Source organism: Diospyros lotus, chromosome 5, assembly GCF_014633365.1.
Source record: "Diospyros lotus cultivar Yz01 chromosome 5, ASM1463336v1, whole genome shotgun sequence".
NCBI lineage: Eukaryota > Viridiplantae > Streptophyta > Magnoliopsida > Ericales > Ebenaceae > Diospyros > Diospyros lotus.
Window position 1 is genome coordinate 767,817 of NC_068342.1, and position 19,095 is coordinate 786,911.

At 36.5% G+C, this 19,095-nt stretch overlaps 2 protein-coding genes across 3 annotated transcripts in view; one reads left to right on the forward strand and one right to left on the reverse strand.

Annotated features, from left to right (window-relative positions):
- Positions 1-72: 72 nt before the first annotated feature.
- LOC127802398 (uncharacterized) lies at positions 73-3,868 on the reverse strand. Of its 2 annotated transcripts, none has more exons than XM_052338187.1 (3): positions 3,224-3,868; positions 2,680-2,700; positions 73-2,559 (listed from the first exon to the last, which is right to left on the reverse strand). In XM_052338187.1, exons 1-3 carry the CDS (start codon positions 3,866-3,868, stop codon positions 2,098-2,100), a joined length of 1,128 nt encoding a protein of 375 aa, XP_052194147.1. In that variant the 3' UTR covers positions 73-2,097. The 2 variants fall into 2 exon arrangements, with proteins under 2 accessions (XP_052194147.1, XP_052194146.1); XM_052338186.1 differs by having other exon boundaries at positions 2,641-2,700.
- A 2,827-nt stretch (positions 3,869-6,695) lies between these two features.
- LOC127802399 (dynamin-like protein ARC5) overlaps positions 6,696-19,095 on the forward strand; it is a 37,694-nt gene continuing 25,294 nt past the window's right edge. Inside the window, exons 1-9 of the mRNA XM_052338188.1 lie at positions 6,696-7,152; positions 8,012-8,176; positions 8,269-8,391; positions 8,648-8,869; positions 10,584-10,717; positions 10,815-10,907; positions 11,174-11,237; positions 17,629-17,677; positions 17,855-17,937. Coding sequence (XP_052194148.1) covers positions 6,796-7,152; positions 8,012-8,176; positions 8,269-8,391; positions 8,648-8,869; positions 10,584-10,717; positions 10,815-10,907; positions 11,174-11,237; positions 17,629-17,677; positions 17,855-17,937 — 1,290 coding nt within the window. The 5' untranslated portion in view covers positions 6,696-6,795. The remainder of the gene's footprint in view (positions 7,153-8,011; positions 8,177-8,268; positions 8,392-8,647; positions 8,870-10,583; positions 10,718-10,814; positions 10,908-11,173; positions 11,238-17,628; positions 17,678-17,854; positions 17,938-19,095) is intronic.

The following is a 19,095-nucleotide window of genomic DNA, read 5'->3' on the forward strand; positions in this document are numbered from 1 at the left end:
AAATTAGTTTGTCTTAGTAGTTGGCTCCGAGTGCAAGGAAGTTCAGAGGGGCTCACCTTTTCTTCTTCATTTTGGGCAGGTGAGTTGAAAACTTTACAACTTGTTTTGGTGGTACATAGCTTGTTGCCTGACTCAGGTTAGGTGCGCTCCTGGTAGATGTGCATTCTGAAACCATGTTTTGTCTTTCTGATGCCATGCAATGTTTTGGCCTTTCTGACTGATTTTGTCATGTATAGACTGAATTCTATAAACTTAATGTCAGTAATGATATTGTTCATGGCTTGTTTTGTATACAAAAGTAAGATTTTTGGCAGCTATTTTCAAACTTAAACCTTCCTAATTAGGGTAATGTTTAATTTTGAGTTATATTTGAGAGGGAGAGGAGTTGAGTAGGCTCGGTTGTGTGGTTATATTTTCTGAACATGTAATGGTGGTGTGTTTGTTGCATAAAAATGGTCAGTGTTTTCGTCTTCATTTTCAATCGGTAATTAGAAAAGATATAATGCATGGATTGTAGCTCTGTAACCTACTCTTTCATGTGAAGTCAAAGTCTTATGCTCGCTTCTTCTGTGAGAAAACACGATTAATTTTGTAATGAGATTTATGCACGTTAATGTTCATCTAGCTTAGGTTTTGTTAAGACTCACCTAAGTTATAAATGGTTAGATAGATTCAGGCTTCAAAAAGGCCATTGTTTGTACCTTTTGTTTCTTTCTTTCTTCTTTTAGGCTAATCCAATATTTTTACCCTGCATGTGCATTGCTGTTCAATTCACTGAGCCGATTAGCTCATTAAGGGGTACTAATACCTAAATAAGGGGACTTCTTAAATTCAACCACGCCAGCCATTGGAGGCTTCTCAAATTCAACCACTAAAAGCATCAGTGCTGGAGCAGTGATGATCTGTTCGCCCTATTCTTGGGATATAGGCATGGCTATTGATAGTGATAATATTTGTAGGAGTGAGGTAGAGAAGCTTCTATACTGACATTTTAGAACAAAGCCACAAATTTAAATTAAGTGGTCTTTAATATCCGTTATTAATATTAATCACAACATCTTCAAGATAAAATGTACAAGAAGTTATTTTATGTGATTCCACATCATGTAATGTCCATTATAATTTCTCATGTGTGGTAGGCTTCATTCAATCATTTTAGGTACTCCAATCACATTAAACATCTCATTTGCATTATGTCACGTTTCCTGATTAAAAGACTTCCTACCTGAAGCTGATAATTTAACTTGTTACCCAATCCATGTTAACTCCCATCCTACCAGGAGCTGTTAATTAACCTGCCCAACCAATCCATGTTACGTAGGTTAAGGAACTATTCCAATCAGTATTTAGGACCCCTCAAAAAATTTCTTATTACTGATCCTTGAGTTGGGGAGTGATACTTAGTTCTCAAAGTATGAAGTATTTACTACTAAGTTTAAACTAGGTTAATTTTACTGAAACCACATAATTCGTTCTTGGTACTTGATTCATCATTGTCGAAGTACAGCCAAAAAGTGGCAGCCCAATGCAGTGAGGACACAGTCAACATGGATCCTAGCTCCTTGTTTTTCTATTAATATGTTATAGATCAAATGAAGAAACCGTAATTTTCTCTGCTATTTGTAGATTCAAAACACAGAGAAAATAGCAAACTGAGCTATGTATGGTTATGTGATTGGAGTCATTGTCTTCTCCTTTTTCTGCAACCTTCCCACCACAATCAATTACAGCCAGCAAACTCTGTTTGTGTGTGTGTGTGTGTGTGTGAGAGAGAGAGAGAGAGAGAGAGGTTTTTTGAGTCTGTTTTGTGGGTTATGCATTCATGAATTCATGCTAGACTAGTTTATGTTTGGCGTCTAGACTAGTTTATGTTTGGCGTTTCTGAGAGAAGTTGCAAGGTGACATTGTCCTCTCCTTGACAAGTAGAAGTATTCAGGGCTTATTTGGGTCCTTCCGTTAGTTCAGCATTCCCATATTTGTATAGAGACTGCTATAAGTTTCGAGTGAGAATGTGACTATAATGTGTACTTCACCTTTGCCCCTAGCTCAGCCATAGTACGTAGAGAGCGGATAGCTCAGCCAGGAAATAAGCGACGACTACTCTGGACAAATTTTAACAAACACCGGCAGCCTTTTCCTCCTAGATGGGCCGTAAAGAACACCATCGATGTTAGAATTGACGGCTTCCCTTGATAGAACTTCGTCAGTTGAAGGAGACGAGGGCAACGTGACATTAATGCCATCATCCAGAGGACACCAATCAGTGCTAGTGGATTTGATGCTGATATTACTCTTGCTTCTTCCCGTGCCGCCACTGCTAGTGCTCGACTTTTCTGATTTGGTGGGCGAGGCTGACAGAGCCTTTGCCGGTTCCGGGGTAGTCGCGTTGCTCGATTTCCCTGATTTGGTGGGCGAGGCTGACCGAGCCTTTGCTGGTGCTGGGGTAGTTGCCGCGGGTCCTGAAGGTGTCGAGCCTGTCATCGCCCGATGATGAACGAATCGGCACTTTGAGCCGTATGAGCACGATCCTGAACCCGTATATGACTTGCACGTCTGTGCCTACACAAGCCCAAAACATAATTACAGAAGATTGGTTACGTCATCGTTGACTTAATCGAACATTCAGCTAATTGATTATACCTCAGATTTGTGCTTGTTCGGTAACCTAGACGGACGTACCTCTTCCTTTCCATGTGCGAACTGCGAAAGAGGGAAGAACGTTGAATGTGTATGTCTTCAAGAATTCAAGATGAGTCAATTCACCATCGGAATTTCAATATAATTGGATTAAGTTTGGTCAAGAACGTAACCTCCAACTGTAAGGCTAAAATTTAAATGTCCTGAATCCACTTGTACGACAAAAAGTTTTGCAGACTGGAATTAAAAAGCTTGTTTACCTCGGGGGGAAAGCAAAAAGCTTGTTTGGAACTTATTGGAGAAAACAGAAAACAAGAAGTGGGAAAAAAAAAAAAACCCTTCCTCTCTGCAGAGCTCCAACTGAGCCTATTATTTGCTGTTTATTTTCTTTTTGCCGTTCTTCGCTTTCAAATTGTCCCTCCCCTTCCTAACAATGAAAATAAATTGTTTCCAAAACCATTTCTCTTGTGTTTTCTATTTATCTTTCACCGAGTTGAAAGGTAGTCCGAAGATATGCAACATCTACAATATTTTGATGTGGTCCAGAAGCTAAATGGAGATGTGTACCAGAGAGAGAGAGAGAGACCTTGCATTTGGAGCCATAGCGACAATGGCTAGAATCCTCCCATGACCGACATATTTCCGTTTTATAGAAGGTATTGCTCCCCGACGATGATCCGCCGGAATCGGACGATGCCGACAGCTTCATCCTAACACCTGGCGACGACCCGACTAGAATGCCATCCATCACCAGCACGTCCTCCTCGATCTTAACCGGAGTGTTGAAAACGGGCGGGGACCTCGACGGTGGAGTCTCCAAATTTTCCACTGCAGCCAGTGGTGTCACTGTCACGGACGACGAGCTTCGAGAAAGAAATCCACTGCTTGCTCCGCTACTGTTGCTGCTTCCGCTGAGATACTGATGGCCGATCATCGGGCGGTAGTTTGGGGAGTCGATGGCCGGGGCTTTGCAAGGATCACCAGGGACGGCAGACGCCTGAGATCTGGATAGCAAGTACCTGAATAGGCTGGAGTCCAAGTTCTCCAAATTGCTCTTATCAACAGCTGCGGACTGATCGATACTTGGACTGCTCAGAAGATGATGAAAACGGCCTGCACCGTCCAAGAAATGCTGGTGGTCTCTCTGCACGTTGATTGGTGAAACGTTGATGTTTAATGCATTGAGCTTCTTAACTCTCGAACTGCTATTGTTACTGTAAGCACCTTCCATGATTTTTTCTTCTACTGCACGCAAATGAATTCAAACTGTTGCAAGTTACCATCAGAGAAGGAAATACTGTACAAATGACTTCATCCGTGTCGAACCATCCGAACAAAGCCAATACACAGATGCAATTACATTCTTACGCGCGCGCATATGCGCGTATTGAGGATTTGATTGAAAAGACGAAAAAAGGGAATAGTAAACGGATGAAGCGTTCCAAGTGACTTGACATCAGACTTTCAGTTTGAATTTCGAATCTAATACCTGAGCTCGAACAATTCGATTCCGAAGTGTATGTACGAGAACAAGTGACATAAAACTCTTCAAATCACAAACAATCAACTCCTCGAAATCAACTCTTGCGAATTGAATTCAAATTTACTGGAAGAATCAGAGAAGGAAATGGATTGAACAGAGATCACAAATCATAAATGCTATACCTCAAAGGAATCGCAAAGTTTTCGAAACCCCGTCGAGTGGTGTGGTGAGATCTTCTACGCTGAGCATTCCAGCACAATTGAGAATTTGAATTCAGCTTTGCTTCCACTTGATCTTATATATACTCGCGGCATAAAACAGGCTTCAATTCCCCCCCCCCCCCACCCCCCCCCCTTCCCCTAAATTTTACAAAGTAGGTACAGTTAGTTTTATTTAATATACTTCTTAGCCCCTGAATTTATTTTAAATAAACAATTTTACCCCCCTAATTTTAGTTTTTCGCCGGCTGCTCAGATGAAACCATTGGTGTCATATTATTTTGGCAAGTTGAATTGAGTGACTTGTAAAGTTATCAAATCCGTAATTTATTGTTTTTGAGAATACGCTCAACTTAAATTATCTCAAAAGTCAAATTCTAAATGATAAAAGAGAAAGTATTCAGTTGATTCAATAATTGATCGACTAAATTGTTTAAATTAAATAGAGAAAACTTATATTAAAAATCAAACCGAATTAATCGAATAGATTTTTAAACCAAAAAAGTTGAAAAAATTGAACTGATTCAAAAAATTGAAAAACATAAATAATAAAAAATTTAAATAACAAAGTACAAAAATGATGTCATTTTTTATGTTGTGATCAATTCAATTATTTATATTACTTTTATTATAAAAACTAAACTAAATTGAAATAATCAAAATTATCAAACTTAAAAATTGAATCGAACTAACATACAGTTTGAATTGAATTGAACTGAACCGACAATTTCGATTGATTCAATTATTTTATTTTAATTTAACTCACCTCTACTAAACGAGTCTTAAATGTGATTGACATATTTAAAAAAAATTAAAATATTACTTGAACTTTCATTTGTGACAATTATTTATTAATATCTTGTATTTTATAAGATAAATTATTATTTTTTCTTAAAGTCAAGTGAAATTTGTGACCAATTCCCTATGTTTTAAAAACATTTTTATTACCCCCAAAGTTTGAACAATATTCATTAGTAAATTATTGATGTGGCAAATTAGCCCAAAAATAATTTGCCAATAATCCCACAAATGCTTTTCTTTTTAATAGAAAAAAAAGTTCTAAAAAAAAAAAATTAAACGTAAAAATTTATATTACCAAGATTTAAACTTTACACAATTTATTTTAAACTCCTATAGTATATTAAATTTCAAAATTTTATTTAAACACAACTTATTCTATTTAAAATTTTGTCTAAACAAATTAAAAGGTAAATTATAATTATCAAAAAATTATTTATATATTTTTTTTACTTGTGAGTCACTCTTCTAATATATATATGCACACACACATAATTTTGAAAACATAAATTTGAAAAAATAATTAATCTTGTGAAGGAAAATGGATAAAATGAAATAAATAACTATTTATGAGAAAAAATAGAAAAAAAATTAATGAGAAATAGTTAAATATGATATTGATTATAAGAAATTTAGGGTAAGTCTATATATATTTTGATAATTATAATATATAATAAAAATATATAAAATATTATGTTAAACGATAATGTAATAAATTTAAACATTCTACATATACATAATTATCATATAATTCATACAAAAATGTATGAATTATACGTATTTTGTTAATTAGGATGGATAATATGATATTTTCTTAATTTTTGTTAAATGATACTAAAGAAATTGACACATAAAGAGGGTATTAAGGAGTTTTTCGGAAATATATTTATCCAATCACTATATAGTAATAGATTCAAACAAATATATATATATATATATAAATTTATGAACATGATTTATTAATTAAAAATAAATAATTATTTTTTTAAAAAAATTTGTTTTTTCCGTCTCTAACCTCTTCATGAATAAATGCGCATTTTTAAATCAGAATATATTTACGATTTTTTTAATATTATAAAATAATTTTAAAATGTTTTTAAATTATAAAAATGATACATAAATGTTTTTTTAGTGTTTGTTAATATTTTAATACAAAAAATATTTTAAAAATGCCGATACTGCCCACTCGAGAGGTTTCCGTATAATATAGCATCTGAGTAAGGTTTTAGAAAAGATAAAGGAAAATGCTATTGGTACACTTATTTTGTACATCTTGAACTATATAAAGGAGTATTATGACAAAAAAATTCCTCATGAAACGTATAGAGGCGCGTGAGGCGCAGGGTATTGTGATCATAATATCCCCTTATATAGCTCAAGATGTACAAAATGAGTGTACATCTAACATGATTCAAAGATAAATAGCGATATGAACACTTTTAGTTGTCCGGTTCAATTCGGCTCATGATACAAAATTATGTTGTCCGGTTCGGTTCGATTCCAGAAGTTCCAAAATTAAAAACCCTCGGGCCAGATCAGACTTTGTGGATAACATTTCGTGATTCGTCCAACCAACAAAAACCCTCTCTTCTCTCTCCGTCTCTTTCGTACTACTACTCGTCAGTCTCGCTCGGCTTACAGCTAGAGAGAGAGAGAGAGATGGAGAGAGCGGAAGAGGACGAAGAGAATTCTGCAATGACGGCGAACAGTGAAGCGGAGGAGGGGAAAGCAAGGCTGTACGAGGCTTACAATGAGCTGCACGGTTTGGCGCAGGAGTTCCAGACCCCCTTCGACGCGCCGGCGGTTGTGGTCGTCGGCCACCAGACTGACGGCAAAAGTGCCCTCGTCGAAGCCATAATGGGCTTCCAGTTCAATCACGTGGGAGGCGGCACCAAGACCCGCCGCCCCATCACCCTCCACATGTGCTACAATCCCCATTGCCATTCCCCTCTCTGCCACCTCCTTTCCGACTCCGACCCCTCCCAGCCCCAGCAGAAATCTCTTCAAGAAATCCAGGCAATCATTCTTCTATCTCTCCCACTTTCGCACTCTCATATGTAAATCTGTATGTCTGTTGGCGAATATTTTAGGACGATGTCGTAATTGTTTTACTTTTGTTTTATGATTATGAATATAATCAATCAAGTCTTTAGGTGAATTATTTAAAATTTTCCCTCTATTAAGAATCATCAATGCTCAATGGATATTTATGAATCGTCATCTTGAGTATAATTACCAATGCAGTGGTTCCTAATTTATGGATTATATCAATTCTGAAGCTTTGAAATTTTTTTATTATTGCTTAAACAGAGTTTTAGTTCAGTTCCATCATAATTGGGTGCATTAACTTCCATCCGCTCCCTCTTATCATGGTGGAAGCCAATTTGATTTAGTGTCATAGCTATGCTGGAGTCCAGTTTTAACATCCACTTTCATTCCATTCCATTATCGTTGTATCTCCAAAATCAGGGGTGGCCCGTTCCACCCATTTCCATTCCGTTCTCCCAAATACACTCTTGCACAGCTAATAGATGATATGCGTAGTTACTTATTATTGTAGAGAAATCTACAATTTGTCAATTTGCATACATAAAGTGTGACAATTTCTCTTCCGCTCATGAAGTTCTTTATTTATTTTACTTTTACACATGCTTCATATATTCTAAAGGATTCTTTTCTTTCAGTGTGTATTATACTTTACATATGCTTTTTTCTAGGTAAAAATGATAAAAAAAATTGAAGTAATGTGTAATCTGATTTTACATACTTTTATTTTTAAGTTCGTTAGCAAATAATGTGTAACCTGATTTTGCTTTGAGATCATCTAAATATGGTGCCTCCACCTTATTAGTTCTTGACCTGTGGTTTTATGCAGGCATATATTGAAGATGAAAACATGAGGTTGGAACATGATCCTTGCCAGTTCTCTGCTAAGGAAATCATAATTAGGGTAGAATATAAATATTGTCCAAACCTCACCATTATAGACACTCCAGGACTTATTGCTCCTGCTCCTGGTCGAAAAAACCGAGCTTTACAGGTCAAGTCTCATGCTAACAAATGATTCATCTACTTCTATCTTTGACTTCCTGATTCATAGTGGTGGTAATATTGTGGTCCTATATATGGCAGGGGCAAGCTTGTGCAGTGGAATCTCTAGTGCGAGCAAAAATGCAGCATAAAGAGTTCATCATATTATGCCTTGAAGATTGCAATGACTGGAGCAATGCAACAACACGGAGGGTGGTAATGCAAGTATGAGTTCTTCTAGTACTATTGCTAATTTCATAAATAACTGCCAATCACTTCTCTGAGAACTTTGCTGGATGATTTCATGTGAAAACAAAAATATTTAGTTTACAAAACAGTCATAGGTTCTTCACAGTGAACTTTTGATGGCATTTTTATATGTGGTTTCTTTTCAATATTTCACAAGAGTAATTTTTTACTTGTCAAAAAGAATACTTGGTATTGGTGGTGAAGGGTTTATTTTTTCATTAATCATATGCAGATTGATCCTGAGCTATCCAGGACTGTGATTGTTGCAACAAAGCTTGATACAAAAATTCCTCAGTTTGCACGTGCCTCAGATGTGGAAGTTTTTCTTTCTCCACCTGGACGTACACTTGATGGCTTCATGTTAGGTGACTCTCCATTTTTCACATCTGTCCCTTCAGGAAGAGTTGGTTCTGGACATGAATCAGTTTATCGATCAAATGACGAGTTCAAACAGGTTAATGTTTCTACTATTAAGGCTCTATATCACCTTCTATGTTACTGAGTATGAAGATTCAACTGAAAAGAGTTTACACTTCCATACTTGTAATTGATGTGTTTGGGTATAACTTACATATGTACATACTTTTCATTAAATTTAAGTTCTATTACTTCATCTATCCTCTGACTTTTGAACCAGGATTATGTTCTTGATGTGTGCCGTTTTAGTATGTTAGTGTTATTTTGGCATTCAAATATTTTTTCTATATTTTATTGGGACCTACAGTCTAAAAAGCCTAGATTAGTGGACCAAAATTGGCAACCTGATCAAGTCAATACTGTGATTAAGGTTTTAAATCACCAAGGTTCCTATGGTATTATGGAAAAGCAGGTGGCTGATGGTGCTAATATTTTTACTTGTGCGCATCTGATATTTTACAACACTCATTATATACACTATATCATAGTTAAATAGTGCGCTTCAATCTGTTATATGACAACACTGATTACTTGTTGAAGACCTGCAGTAATGAGTTCTGGCCAGGTCAGTGCATGGTTTCATTCATTCTGTATCATCACTTGCGGGGTAGGGGTAATTTGGATACTTTCAGAGTCTAAATAAGTTTTATTTTGTATTTTCAAATATTTCCATGTACTTCTTCCAAAACTTTTCATTCTTGTTCTTTGCATCTCTAGAAAAAAAATTCTTTCTGTTGATTAATAGTCATTCACCAGGTAAAATTTTACCATGTGCAACCTTGCTTCTCCACAAAACCTGCTTAAGGGAAGCTTTTTTTTTTTTTTTTTTTTTAGTTGGAAGGCTTAAACGATGCAGCATGGTTGGTAACTTTTTTCCATGCAAATACTTAGGCATGTTGGCCCAACTTTTTACTCTTATTGCTTGTTAACCTTTTTTCCTTTTATAGTCATTGGCAGAAGGGTTTTCATGGAAGTATCAGTTAACACATATCTATTACCATATTGAGGTGGACAATTAGAGTTTAATGATCAAGCATTAGTTACCTATTCAATTCTGGATGCAATTTATACTCTCACTTTTCTTTTTGCTTGATTTGATTTAGTTTGATTATCAAGCATTACTTTGAGTTTGGAGTATTTATGTACCATGGCAGTTATTCTCATAGAGAAATAACAATGGGTAAGATTATGTAAAACCTTTCTGAATGCTATGATAAAAGAAAATCTTCAAAACTTTATTCTATCTATTGGATTGAAAGAAAGTTTTGACCCCCTTTAAGATGTGGATTTGGGCATCAGGAGACGGAATTTTTTCAATTGAGCATCTTTCACATAGCATTTGTGGTTATTTGTCAGCCACAAGCTTTGAAGAGTTGTTTGAGGCCTGGGATACTTTTGTGATTGGTTATCTGATAGGTTGTGGAGAAATATTAAAAATATGGGGTGTTTATTTTGCGGGACCATATTCACTTTGTTATGGGATGTGGTAAGAGTTTGAGCTTCTTTATGATGTATGGTGGAGACAGCTTGATTTCAAACATCTTTCTTTATTGGATCAGATGGCAATGGACGCATTTGCTTCCGTGGCAAGTTTGAAGATTTTCTTGAGTTTGTATGTTGACTAGAGAGGATGTTCCTTCCAAGATGGCACTGCTTTAATGTTGTACTATTATGGATTGTCTCTACCATCTGTGCTAATATGTTAAAAAAATCTTTCAGAATTCAGTGATGTTTTGCCGGTCATGTTGCAGGCTATTTCTATGAGAGAGATGGAAGATGTAGTATCATTGGAGGAGAAGTTGGGTCGTCAACTCTCAAAGCAGGAAAGAAGTAGAATAGGTGTGAGCAGACTCAGGATATTCTTAGAGGAATTGCTGAAGAAAAGGTATACAGTTCTTTATTCTACTTTAATTGAGATACACTCAGTTTAATGTTTGTTTCCTATTTTTGCAACTGAGACTTGGTTTTTATACTGTTTCAAGGTATATGGATAGTGTTCCATTGATCATTCCACTTCTTGAAAAGGAACATAGGAGCACAACAAGAAAGCTTAATGAAATAAATGAGGAACTCAGGTTTGTACTATAATTGACTGAACTCATGATTTTTGAGGAATTTCAGGTGGAAAACAAATCTTGACCTTTCAAATCAGTGAAGAAAAATATGGAATCAGGAAAACATGTTTTTGGGGGCAGAATTGGGAAGGGGGTTTAGGAGGGTAGCACAGGGTGCTAGAACTGCTCCTATTTATGATTCTTTGACCTTATTTTCATTGTTATGACATCTTATATGCCTTTTCCTTTTTCCCTTTTTTTTTTGGTTTGGTTTTCCTCCTTTTCAGCACTTTGGATGAAGTAAAATTGAAGGAGAAAGGAAGAGCTTTCCACGATTTGTTTTTGACCAAGGTAACTATCAAGTGGGGCATACCTTTTTTACCTTTCCCTTTCCCACCTCTGCAGGCATGCAAGGCAAAAGCATTCTATTGCTTGTATATGTCAAATTCACTCTTTTTGGGAAAGTTTTTACTGTTGTTTGGAAGAGTATACAAACTGAGATGAAAATTTCATGTGAATTAGTGAAGTCAGTAAATTATTTTTGTTATACTATTTCTTCCTGTTGGAGGAAATAAAGATAAGTAGCCAAGAAGATAAGGGATTCCGTAACCAGCTTGAAGAGATAGAGATATGCTCTATCATAAGAGCAATTTTAAATCTGTAAATTATAGATTATTATTGTTATAATCTATACCTAAAAAGTAGGAGATTATCTAGCCCTATATTTTAGGAGATTTCTTAGGAGATCATGTGTATAAATTAGTCCTTTATGTTTCAAATAATATTAACGGAAGTAGTCTTCAGTTAAGGAACTTTCGATCAAGTTATTTCATCATGGTATCAGAGCCATCGGTTCCATAGCAAGCTGGTTCTCTCGTTTTTTTTTCCTTTTTCAGTTGGTCGAAATCCAGTAAGTTCTCGATATGGCTGAAGATTCATCAGCTAGTAGAACCTCTACTCCCCAACCAACTGTTACCCGAGTCTCTCTGATTCCTCAACCTCCAACCACTCTTGAAAATCATGCTCTCCAAATCACCCAACATAAATTAAACGGAACCAACTTCAGGGAGTGGTTCCAATCTGTGTTGCTGGTAATCCGCAGCAAGGGCAAGATCGGATATCTCAATGGAACGATCTCTAAGCCAAGTGCTGATTCAGAAATGTATGGTATATGGGAAGCTGAAAACTCGATTGTTATGGCATGGCTGGTCAACTCCATGGAGCCTAAGATTGGAAGAACTTATTTATTCTACAAAACAGTCCAAGAAATATGGGAAGCCGTGCAGGAGATCTACTCAGACATGGAGAATACTGCACAAAGCTTCCAGCTACGTTCCACTCTCTGAACAACATGACAAGGTAATAATTCGGTGACTGAGTATTACAATACATTAACCGAATTATGGCAAGAAATAGATTTGTTTCATGAGATTGAATGGAAGTGTTCCGATGATGGAAAGAAGTATGAAAAGATGATAGAAAAAGAGAGTTTTTGATTTTTTGCATGGTTTAAACTCTGACTTGATGAGGTGAGGGGGAGATTGCTTGGAATAAAACCTTTCCCAACAATAAAGGAAGTGTTCGCAAAAGTAAGGAGAGAGGAAAGTCGAAAAAAGGTAATGCTCAATTCCTCAGGAGTTATTAATTCTGATCATTCATCAGCATTAGTAACATTGAAGCCAAGAACTTTCGGTCCACCTAAAGGTCAGCCAGTGAAAGATAAACCTTGGTGCGATCATTGCCATAAGCCATATCATACTAAGGAAACTTGCTGGAAGATTCGGGAAACCATCAAATTGGAAGCCCAAACACCTACAGAAGGGATCATAAGCAGCCTATGGAGGAGAGTCAGAAGCTTGAAAAACAACAAATTTTACTATATCTACAGAACAATTGGAGATGCTACAACAACTCTTACGTCAAAATAAGGAGACAAAATCAGAGACAAGTGAAGGATCCAATCCAATAGCATCTCTTGCTAAGCAAGGTAGTTGCACACTCACTAATCTCATTTAAGTCCCCTCTAGATTGCTAGATACTTGACACAGGAGCCTCAAACCACATGACCGGTTTTATGCAATCGCTGTCAATTTATGAATCCTTTGATCGAGGAATACCAGTGTCTATGGCTGATGGTACTACAACTGTGGTCGAAGGAAAAGGCCTAGCCAAAGTAGTGGGCTTAACCCTAAGATCTGTGTTATTTGTGCCCAATCTAAAGTACAACTTGTTGTCTGTAAGTAAACTAACAAAACAACATCAGTGTGTAGTAATTTCTTCTTCTTTTGGTTGTGAATTTCATGATCAACTTTCGGAGAGGATGATTGGCAATGCTGAGGAAGCAGGAGGTCTTTATTATGTTACAAAGAATGGTCAGTCTACTAGATCTAGCTCTCAACCACCAACCTCTTTAACCACTATTTCAGATTCTGCACTTATGCTATGGCATAAGCGTTTAGGGCATTCTAGTTTTCATTATCTCAAGACTTTGTATCCCTCTCTTTTCATCAATAAAAGCAATCATTCCTTTCATTGTGAGCATTGTATCCTTGCTAAACAAACTAAAATTGCTTATCCCTCTCATGCATATAAGCCTACAAAACCATTCTACTTGATTCATAGTAATATTTGGAGACTCGCAAGAATATCTAATTTAACAAACAACAGGTGGTTTATCACTTTCATTGATGACCACACAAGGGTTAGTTGGGTATTCTTGATGAAAGATAAATCTGAAGGTTACGCTACATTCAAACAATTTCATCAAATGGTTCGAAATGTGTTCCAATCCTCTATCCATGTGTTACGTTCGATAATGGTAGAGAATATTTTTCCAATGAATTTACCAATTATCTAACTAACTATGGAATTATCCATCAAAGTTCATGCCCCTATAATCCTTAACAGAATGGTGTGGCAGAATGAAAGAATCGCCATCTTCTTAAAACTGCTAGAGCACTACTATTCACTAATTTAGTCCTTAATACCTGTTGGGGAGAGACTGTTCTCACATCTTCTTACCTCATTAATAAGCTTCCGTCCAAAGTCCTTTCCTTTAGAACACCTTTAAGTGTTCTCCTTGATTCCTTTCCTCACTACAAACGTACCTTAAACACTCTCCCACCAAAAATTTTTGGGTGTACTGTATTTGTTCATAGCCACTCAGTTTCTCAATCCAAGCTTGATCCTAAGGCACTTAAATGTGTGTTTGTTGGGTATTCTCCTACTCAACAAGGTTATAAATGCTATAATCCCTATACAAAACGGTTTATAGTGTCATGTGATGTCTCTTTCCTTGAAAACCAACATTTCTTCTCTATGTCTCATTCTGATTCCAGCACAACTCAAGCAGAACTATGGGACTCTCGTTTCTTTCCTCCTCAGTTCCAAAGTCTTGAACCCTCTTCTATCATTGAATCAGCCCCTGAATCGTATTCTCCAAATCCCAATTTAGTGTCTAATTCAGGGGGAGATCAAGTAGACCGGATTCAAGAGCATCCAGCCTTGAATAAACCACTCTTTGTATATTCTAGAAGGCCTCGTGACCCTCAGTCAAATCCAACATCTGATCCAGAAGTTAGTTCAAAAACAGAAAATACAGAAAGTGGTGACAGTTTACAGGAGACTGAGGCTATTTCTAAAGAGGAGGATCTTCTTCTTGATGTTCCTATAGCTATACGGAAGGGAGTAAGGGCATCTACACAATATCTGATTGCTAACTATGTGGGATATTCTAAACTCTCTCTGCAATTCAAAGCATTTAGCATGAGTATAGAGGAAGTGGTTATTCCCAAAGACATAAATCATGCATTGCAAGATCAAAGGTGGAAGGAAGCAGTGATGAATGAGATGCAAGCCTTGGAGTACACATGGGATATAGTGGATTTATCGGCTGGAAAGAAAATTGTGGGAAGCAAATGGGTGTTCATAGTCAAATATCACTCAAATGGGAGTATTGATAGGTACAAGGCAAGATTAGTAGCCCAAGGGTTTACCCAAACCCAAGGACTTGATTATGAGGAGACGTTTGCTCCAATTGCCAAACTAAACTCTATTCGAGTGTTGATTTCAGTAGTTGTTAACCTAGATTGGAAGTTACACCAGCTAGACATCAAGAATGCATTCCTATATGGCGAGTTGGAAGAGGAGATCTATATGAGGATTCCCCCTGGCTTCGAGAAAGAAGACACAAGAGGGAAGGTATGCAAATTGAATAAATCTCTATATGGCCTAAAGCAATCACCTAGGGCTTGGTTCAAAAGATTTAGTGATACTATCATTCAGTTGGGATATACACAAGGAAAGGCCGATCATACCATGTTCACAAAGGTGGAAGAAGATGGCAAGAGGACTGTTCTTATTGTATATGTTGACAACATAATCATTACAGGAAACAATGATCCCGAAATCGAACGGTTAAAGAACAAGATGAGAGTTGCTTTTGAGATAAAAGATTTGGGGGAATTAAAGTATTTTTTGGGCATGGAAGTAGCTAGAAGCAAGGCTGGTATCTGCATATCTCAAAGAAAATATACACTTGACTTGTTAAAAGAGACGGGCAAGCTAGGGTGCAAACCAGCCAATACACCGTTAGAGCCTAATTGGAAGAATAAAGGAGACAACAAGCAAGATTATCCAGTAGACAGGGGAAGATATCAACGCTTGGTGGGAAAACTGATCTACTTATCCCTTACAAGACCCGACATTACATATGCTGTGAGCATAGTAAGCCAATTTATGCATGCTCCCAAGAAAAGACATTAAGAGGCAGCTTATCATATGCTGAGATACCTCAAAGGGACACCAGGAACCGGACTCTTATTTAGAAAAAGCCGAAACAAAGAAATTTGTGGATGCTGATTGGGCTGGTGCTATAGAGGACAATGTTGAATATTGATTCAAAGTTGCTGATTTAGTGGGTTGATTGGGTCAAAATTCTGTTTACTGATTTAGTGAGTTGATTGGGTCAAATTCTGTTTACTGATTTAGTGGGTTGAGATAATTTCGTTTTTTTAAATTTAAGTCTAGCAATAAATCCTATTTTTTTTGTTATTCAGTTGACATGTATTACCTATTTAAAGGCATGATGATATGAATAAAAATAATGAGGTTATAGCCTTCACATTCATGTTTTTTCTTTCTACAGCTTTTGTTCGTTAACTTCATAGCTACCAATGTCTCTAAAATTCCAACAGTGGTATCAGAGCATTCAATGATCTTAAGGGGCCTGTGAGAGAGAACCCATCAACCCCTTCTTTATTTATATGGCTTCCACCAACACATCATCTCTTTCACTACCAGTTTTTGATGGAGAAAATTATCAAGTATGGGCTGTCAAAATGAAAGCTCATTTGAGAGGTCTCAGTTTATGGCAGTGGGTCGAAAATGAAAGGGAGATACCTCCACTTGGCAACAATCCTACAGCAATTGAAGAGGAAACACTCTTCTAGTTGGTGAGAAGTGCACCAAGAAGAATTTTTTGGAGAGAAGTGCTCTATGAAACTGAATTGAGTTTTTTTTTTTTTTCAACATTTGAAGGAAGTATTGATTGTAATGAGAAGTGCATCAAGAAGTGATGAGAAGTGCTTCACAATTGGGAAGAAATTTGGAGAGAAGTGCTCCATAAAAAGTTGAAGTTTTGCAACTTTGAATCAAGGAGGAATGTTGAATATTGATTCAAAGTTGCTGATTTAGTGGGTTGATTGGGTCAAATTCTGTTTACTGATTTAGTGGGTTAAGATAATTTCGTTTTTTTAAATTTAAGTCTAGCAATAAATCCTATTTTTTTGTTATTCAGTTGACATGTATTGCCTATTTAAAGGCATGATGATATGAATAAAAATAATGAGGTTATAGCCTTCACATTCATGTTTTTTCTTTCTACAGCTTTTGTTCGTTAACTTCATAGCTACCAATGTCTCTAAAATTCCAACAGACAACAGGTCTACATCTGGGTTTTGCACAAGATTATGGGGAAATTTAGTAACTTGGAGGAGCAAAAAGCAATCGGTAGTAGCAAAAAGCAGTGTCGAAGCCGAGTTTCGAGCCATTGCACAAGGAATATGTGAACTGATTTGGGTAGAAAAAATAATGAAAGATTTATAGCTACCAATATCCTCACCAAAGATGCTGTATTGTGACAACAAATCTGCCATTAGCATTGTCAACAATCCGGTCCAATATGACCGGATGAAACATGTAAGGATCGATCAGCATTTTGTCAAGGAAGAAATAGACAGAGAAGAGGTAAGCCTGACCTATATACCTACCAAGAATCAAGAGGCAAATATCCTTACCAAAGCCATGAATAAGCAAGGGTTTGAATCTATTAGAAGCAAGCTGGGAATGATAAATATCTATTCACCAGCTTGAGGGGGAGTGTTGGAGGAAATAAAGATAAGTAGCCCAGAAGATAAGGGATTCCGTAACCAGCTTGAAGAGATAGAGATATGCTCTATCATAAGAGCAATTTTAAATCTGTAAATTATAGATTATTATTGTTATAATTTATACCTAAAAAGTAGGAGATTATCTAGCCCTATATTTTAGGAGATTTCTTAGGAGATCATGTGTATAAATTAGTCCTTTATGTTTCAAATAATATTAACGGAAGTAGTCTTCAGTTAAGGAACTTCCGATCAAGTTATTTCATCACTTCCAGTTATTACTATTTGATTATGATAGTAGTTCAATGTTATTGGTCCAATCGCTGTGTTCTAACTAAAGTTTACTTTATACACAGTTGTCGCTCTTATTGAAAGGGACAGTTGTTGCACCCCCAGATAAATTTGGTAAGTCATGATGTTGCTTTCATATGAATAGCCTTAACATATGATATCTTTGGTAAATTTGTGGTATTTTCACTTTTCTTTTTATATATGCTGCTCGTTTGTTTTAAGAATCATTTGCATATTTGATATGGGTTCTCTATTTTGACCATAGGTTTCTTCACTATCTTGTGGTTGCAGGAGAAACACTACAAGATGAGAGGATAAATGGAGGGGCATTTGTGGGGACTGACGGTCTTCAGTTTCCACACAAACTAATACCTGTAAGCTTTTATCTCAATTCTCACCATATCAGTGATATATGTTTAAGTGAGGCTCCCACCACTTCCTTTTCTGAAAAAAGCTTCTTAATTAACCTTTATAATCCTCTAATGTAATTTTATAATCCAATATTGTGACATAGTCTCCACTCTATCTCCTCCATATAATGCTTTTGATAGAATTCCACAATCTCTATGGAAATCTCTTCCTCCCTTACCCTCCTCCTCCCCTCCAATAACCAGGTCCACTTACCATTGATGTGATTGTATCTCCTGTGAGGGTTAGTCACATTATGAAAAATTTTCAGTATTCTTACTCCCCCATAGTGGCCTAAGATGAAAAGTTTTTGGTGTTCTTATCTCTCCCAAAGTGGCCTTATTCTGTGGAATGTATTTGATTAATGGCATAGAGCATTCTTTTGTCCTTTTGAATGGAGCATCCATTTCCCTTTTCTTGTTGATGAGGATGGTACTACTTTTTGTTTTTCCTTCTATTGTTCATTTTCAAGTTGATTTTTATGTGTGTATTAACATGTAGGCCTTTTTATTTTGGGTGATTGTTGGATTTTGAGATTATGCTACTTTTTTCTTTTTTTTGATAACCTAAGTGTCAGAACTTTCGCCCCACTATTCTTGGGGGAGGTGGGCCTCACCCCAACCCACTCCCAGGTAAATCATAGTTTAATCTCCATATAACGCCTTCAGGAGGTTTCGAACCTAAGATCTCAGGCATGTCCACCACCTGCCCTTGCCATTGGAGCCGCCCATGGGGTGTTATGCTACTTTTTTATTGGGTTCACAAGCGTCTTTTCTTTATATACTTTTGTCGTGAATCAAGTCTATAAATCAAGGAAAGTATCTTTGCCATAAATCAAGGAAGAAAGATTTGCTATAAATCAAGGACAGTATCTTTGCTATAAATCAAGGAAAGAAGCTTTGTCAATTAGCATGTGATTAGATGTAATTAGCTATTATTTAGGTCTTAATTTTAGCCTTAATTATTGTATAGCTTACTATAAATTTCAATGAAGAATGCTAGACCTAATATAGAGTTCTACCCCTAAAAAGGGTTCTATCTTTTCTATCTTGTTCAACATTGTTTTTCTTTCTTTTCCACATGGTATCAGAGCCTAAGAAACCCTAGGACTCTTCTTTCTGAGC

What these genes read in the sequence shown, in the direction of transcription:
- LOC127802398 (XM_052338186.1), bottom strand. Translation starts at nt 3,868, where the DNA reads ATGGAAGGTGCTTACAGTAACAATAGCAGTTCGAGAGTTAAGAAGCTC. An exon ending in GCTATGGCTCCAAATGCAAG is followed by an intron (nt 2,701 to 3,223) that starts GTCTCTCTCTCT and finishes CCTCTTTCGCAG; the next exon opens with TTCGCACATGGAAAGGAAGA. An exon ending in CGAACAAGCACAAATCTGAG is followed by an intron (nt 2,560 to 2,640) that starts GTATAATCAATT and finishes GGGCTTGTGTAG; the next exon opens with GCACAGACGTGCAAGTCATA.